At 44.5% G+C, this 6,000-nt stretch overlaps 1 protein-coding gene across 1 annotated transcript in view; it reads left to right on the top strand.

Moving 5' to 3' along the window:
- The window catches only part of Slc2a2 (solute carrier family 2 member 2), a 30,743-nt gene extending 25,014 nt beyond the window's left edge, over positions 1–5,729 (top strand). The window contains 4 exon segments of the mRNA XM_052731195.1: positions 788–892; positions 4,563–4,664; positions 5,245–5,448; positions 5,529–5,729. Of these exon segments, the coding sequence (XP_052587155.1) occupies positions 788–892; positions 4,563–4,664; positions 5,245–5,448; positions 5,529–5,729 (612 nt within the window).
- The last annotated feature ends 271 nt before the right edge of the window (positions 5,730–6,000 follow it).

A 6,000-nucleotide genomic window follows, 5' to 3' on the forward strand; every position in this document is an offset into this window, starting at 1 on the left:
AGCACATGCCTTAATCTCAGCACTTGGGAGGCAGAGGCAGGTGGATCTCCATGAGTTTGAGGCTAACCTGATCTACATAGTGAGTTCCAGGTCAGCCAGGGCTACATAGAGAGATGCTGTCTCAAAATACAAGAACAAAAAGTATATACCAAAGCAGCACTATTCATAAACACCCTAAAAGAGCAGTCGTCAGTAGAATGGGTAACTAAAGTGTAGTAATGCAGATATATCAGAATACCACATTTGGACAATGAAGTGTCCAAAAAGGTTCCTCATGGAGACAATGTCTAGCGAAAGAAGCCAAAACAAGAGAGTATGTATGATGCATTAACATCAAGTACAGGACTTGGCAAAATTCATCTATCATGTCAGATGTTAGGTGAGTGATTCCCTTAGGACAATGGATAAAGGGATAGAGGGGTTCTGCAGCATCAGAAATGAGTTAGTCCTTCCTGGGTTCTCTTTACATGGTTGTTATTAGTTTTTAACACAATGGAGCTGTTCGCTTGTGTGTACATGTTATATGATTATACATTAACAAAAAGTTTGGAAATTAAACAAATAAAGGAAATGAAGTAGTGGAGTTTTCAGCTAAAGCCAAGAACTTTGAAGCAACCAGGAGCTTTAAACACTGAAGGAAGACTTGTCTGAGAAGAGGGTAGGGGTAAACTTTAGAGGATTCTAGAGAGCATGGTTCCACAAAAACTAAAAATAAACAGCCATATGCCTTGCTTTGGGGACCTCAGCTGGAGGCCCCCCTTAAGCCTGGCCTGTTCTTACTTTGCAGATATTTTACTACTCAACCAGCATTTTCCAGACAGCTGGGGTCAGCCAGCCTGTGTATGCCACCATAGGCGTGGGTGCCATCAACATGATCTTCACTGCTATCTCTGTAAGTCACTAACCTGACGAGCACCGGGCTCGTTCTTGGCCCAGGAGTGCAGGTGGCATGACGGCTTATGATTACAGTATCAGCAACTTTGTCCACGTGCATTGTGTGTGAACAGAGAAGTGAACAATGGGGAAAGTCCTGTGCAGGCACCAGCCACTGCTCTAAGATGAGGCTGGCTGGGATGGTGAGTCACTGGCTCTCCCACTGTGGAGGGTGCCAGTCATTCATTCATTTGGTGAATTAATAACTCACTGGCAAGACTTTCTCTCTCTATGAGACTCTAGGTTCTGGTTCTTCTCTCTTTAAACACTTCAGGGCCGGCTGACAGCTTGCCATTACAGCAACATTGGGCGCATTCCCTAGCCTCTCCCTGACTGGTGGAGATATTTCATCCTGGTATCTTGGGGAAAACATTTAAAAAGCTAATAGATAACTAAGCTTGTAAACAGAATTAAACAAACTTGGCAAATTCCTATGATGTTAGATCACTGGGCAGAACCTCCAGGCAGTTCACAAGTAAATAGCTCCTGGTGATACATTCCAATATGTAATAAAACATGAAATTTCATTGCCCTCCCTATTCCAACAAAAGAAAGAAGTTATTTACTTTTTTAAAGCCAAGGACTAGTTTGATATTTTGACATAATAATAAGTCTTTGTACTTCTCAACTAATGAAATTCACTCAAAATGAAACTAACTTGACTGATTCTTACCTTTGAATACAACACATTCAAAACGCTTTTGAGTTTTAATGTTGGTCGGAATACTATACTCAGCTCATTTTGCCACTTGGTTTCTTATTGTCTGTAAACGAACTTTAACTATTACCTTGGGGTGGTCAATAAATTACAGCCTGGCTCCCCAGACCTCGTCACACAGTGCCGGACCTTGGGGAGCAAAAGGAGCGCAAACCAAACAGAATACTGTGTTTCTACACTCTCCACTCCAGAGACAGCACCATCCGAGCCAAAGGCTGCTGCAATCAGTAAAGGCCATTACTGGGGCACAGTCCAAGGGACTCTTTGTCCTGTCTTCTCCTGAAAATGGTATTTTCTACAAAATGGACATTATTATTAAAACATGTTGCTTAAAATAGGATTTGCTATATAAAGCATCATGTTGTTAAGACTGGGTAACTCAAATTCTGAGGGAAAAAAAAACAAAGAAAAAATTGTGCAGAATTTTGTTTCTTCCCTCTGTATCCAAACTCATTGAATGGAGGAGCAGTTTAATCAATAATTATTATAAATTATAAACATAATATGCATCTTAATTGTTTTGAATATGAAGCATTTTGAGTTCATTCTTTTCTTTTACAAAGGTCTTAAAGTAGATGGCTGACACACAAAGAAAATCAGTTCTAATCACTTCATTAGAACTCCACAATTACAAAAAGCATTGAAGTGTTTGACTTAGGTTTTCCGAATAGCGGTGGTAAACACTTGTGATCCTAGCACTCAGGAAGCCGAGGCAGGTGGATCTCAAGTCCATGTACAGCAAGGCTCCATGCAAGACATTGTAGTAAACCAAACCATAACAAAGCACAACAAAGGAGATTAGTTTTGTCCCTGAACTTGAAAACAAGTTGTGCAGAAAGAATCATCACTCATGGATTTTTTTTCACTAACCCAGGAGCAATATAAATCATCTAGCCCATTTTTTCTGAGTGCTTGAGAAACAGAGACATTCCCAACTACACTGTGAATGATGTCCAGGCCCTATGCTTTCATCCATAGTGATGAGCTGATGGAAGGGTGCTTATGATCTTGAGAAAAGAACAAAACAGGAAGAAAGGTGGGGGTACTGAGAGGCAGGATGGCTCTTGGAGCAAAGCAGTAGCTGCCTAGCTCTAGCAAGGCACCAGGACCCGAGGGATGTGCAGACTGGGCAGAAATGAGGGCTGTGGTCCAGCAGAAGTCCCAGTGCTGGGCCCTGCTTCTCCACTGCTCATGTGCATTTGAGTGTCACTTAGCTTCCAGGAGAGAATGCAACTCAATTTTCAACACACAATTTTTTAGCTTTTATTTTTTTTATTTTTTTATTTTTTTTGGTTTTTCGAGACAGGGTTTCTCTGTGTAGCTTTGCGCCTTTCCTGGGACTCACTTGGTAGCCCAGGCTGGCCTCGAACTCACAGAGATCCGCCTGGCTCTGCCTCCCGAGTGCTGGGATTAAAGGCGTGCGCCACCACCGCCCGGCTTTTTAGCTTTTATTATCCAGTTAATATTTTTCATAGACAGAAGAAACAGATATTCCTGCAGAAATATTCCTGTTTTCTCATATCCTGATAACACTATGTCAACATCATGTATCATTCCTCTAGCTTTGAAAGAGCCAAAAATGTATGAGGGCTAGAGAGATGGCCCAGTGGTTTAAAGCACTGGGTGCTCTTTCAGAGGGCCTGAGTTCAATTCCCAGCACCCACCCATCTTCTTAGCTCACAACCACCTTTAACTCCAGTTCCAGGGGATTTGATGGCCCGCTTCCACCTACAAGCACTGTGGGAATACGATGTGCAGACATACAAGCACATATGTAAAATGAAATAATTTTTAAGAAATATATAGGAATGTTTTTCTCGCTTACTTCTTAGTAAGGAAATGTAGGCGCTCGGCTTGTCGTCCTTTCTAGAGTGATCTGAAACACAGGTCTGAGTGTGCCTCTGAGATAAGGGCTTTCACTGCAGGTGAAGACAAATGAAATGCTCCACAGATGTCTGCAGACACAGAGCTCAGCCTGCTCTGGGTGTTGCTTTGCTGTTGACTCACTTAGATTGATGAGCATGGACAGTTTGCTCACCGAGATGGGAAATTATGGTGTGTGTGTGTGTGTGTGTGTGTGTGGCCAGTGTTGACAAGATCCCAAGGGTCAGCTCTAGTCAAAACAATGTTGATCTTGGCTAATAGTCAATCTTAGTAATTGATGCAAAGATTCATAACTCAAAGACTGATGATAGGTCTCCTTGGCCACCATGAAGAAGCACTGTAACATCTTGCTGTGATGTCCTCTCTTTCCAAATACACAGCAGTTCACTCCCACCACAGGTATGCGTAAGCACACCAGGGAAACACAGAGCTCATTGTTTTGGTGCAGTGATCACATTCACTGTACATCCTCAGGTAAGCAGTCATAACCTGAACTCATTCAACACTGAGAAGCTGGATGAGAATGGTTGACATCTGAACAGCTGTACTGTCTCAGATGTCTGTGGCACATGAAACCTGGTAATGATTAAATGAGCAAGTGAGAAACCGGGTCACCGTTTCCTTTAACAGTTCTTGAATCCAGGGCCTGTGTGTACGAGGCAAGTAAGCTGCCCCTGAGCTACCACCCCAGCCCTGATAAATGTACATCTTTCACAGCTTCACTGTAGAGATAGTCCTATGAGGCACCAGGATGTACAGCCTCTCACTCCTGTATTCAAAGGGACGGCCCCAGAGTGTTGGGAACTTCTCAAGTCAATGTGGTCAAACGAAGCCCATGTTTAACTACCACTGTCTACCAAGGCTAGCACCGTCATCACACACAAGTTGTATATCTGTAAAATGGGGTCACAGCCCTGTCTCCACCCCACTACATACAATAAGACAAGCTCTTTACAGGGAAAGTGTACAAGTACAGAGACAGCATCGCTTGGCACAGGATACTGAGATGATGCGTTAACTTCCCTAGGTACTGCTGGTGGAGAAGGCCGGGCGGAGGTCCCTGTTTCTAGCTGGAATGGCTGGGATGTTTTTCTGCGCCATCTTCATGTCTGTGGGCCTTGTGCTGCTGGTGAGTTTGCTGCCTGGACACAGGCAGACATCTCTGGCCTCCGGGCTAGAGAGCTCTACACGTAACAAGTGCTGGAGACTGACTTACGAAGTAAACGAAGAGGAGAAATGTAAGGGAAAGGGGAACCATCTTCTTGGAGTCAGAGACTGGAGTGCCAGCATGCCAGTCCTGTCCAGGGCAGCAGAAATGCTGCACGGCGGGTGGCTGCCTGCGGTTATAACCATGGGCAGGTCCCTGACCCTCCCTCCTGTCCCAGCGTCTTCACGCTGCCCTTCACAGGGAGTCGAACCTCTCTGGCCATCTTGGTAGGAAGACCATAGGGTTCTGGGTCTTCTTGATTGTCACAGGGAAAGATTAACTATGGAACAAAATTCAAAAAGCCCTATTGCAAGAGATTGGCTGGGCAGGGGCTCCAAATACAGAAGCAAGACTTGGGTTGGACTAACTTGTTTCAACCAGAGTAACTTGAACTTGATAAAAAATAAACACATAAGCCTGAGAGAACTCAGAAGCTGCTAAACTCAGGAAGGCGGCAGCCGACGGCCGCCTGTCCCACTCACAACTTTCTCTTTGTCTTCAGGATAAATTCTCCTGGATGAGTTACGTGAGCATGTCAGCCATTTTCCTTTTCGTCAGTTTCTTTGAGATTGGACCAGGTCCAATCCCTTGGTTCATGGTTGCTGAATTTTTCAGCCAAGGACCCCGCCCCACTGCTCTGGCCCTGGCCGCCTTCAGCAACTGGTTTTGCAATTTCATTATCGCTCTCTGCTTCCAGTACATCGCGGTAAGCGCCCACGCTGTGCAAGCCCCGAGGACCCGGCAGGCCGTGCAGCTGCTGACCACATCTGTTTGCTCTCCTTGCAGGATTTCTGCGGGCCTTACGTGTTCTTCCTCTTCGCTGGGGTCGTCCTGGCCTTCACCCTGTTTACATTTTTTAAAGTTCCAGAGACCAAAGGAAAGTCTTTTGAGGAAATCGCTGCAGAATTCCAGAAGAAAAGTGGTTCGGCCCCACCACCCAAAGCTGCTGTACAAATGCAATTCCTGGGGGCTTCAGAGACTGCCTGAGGGTGACCTGTCTAAAGCCCAGGGACAGAGAAGAGGGGACCACGTGTTCCCTCTTAACCAATCCCTTCAAGAGTGTACGCCTACACCCAAGAGTTTTGTTTTATATCTTTTGAAGAATTTGTAGACTGATCGGAAATGTCAACAAATATTACCAAAGAAAGTATATTTTTTTAACTTAGAGAATCTATTTTTTGACGGTAAAACTCCTAATAAAGTAAACCAACAGGGCTGTTGTTAATTTGATACTCTACAGGGAAAGTGTGTTACGATT

The sequence above is a fragment of the Peromyscus californicus genome, unplaced genomic scaffold (genome assembly GCF_007827085.1).
Source record: "Peromyscus californicus insignis strain IS unplaced genomic scaffold, ASM782708v3 Scaffold_9__1_contigs__length_137607984, whole genome shotgun sequence".
In the NCBI taxonomy this organism is placed as follows: domain Eukaryota; kingdom Metazoa; phylum Chordata; class Mammalia; order Rodentia; family Cricetidae; genus Peromyscus; species Peromyscus californicus.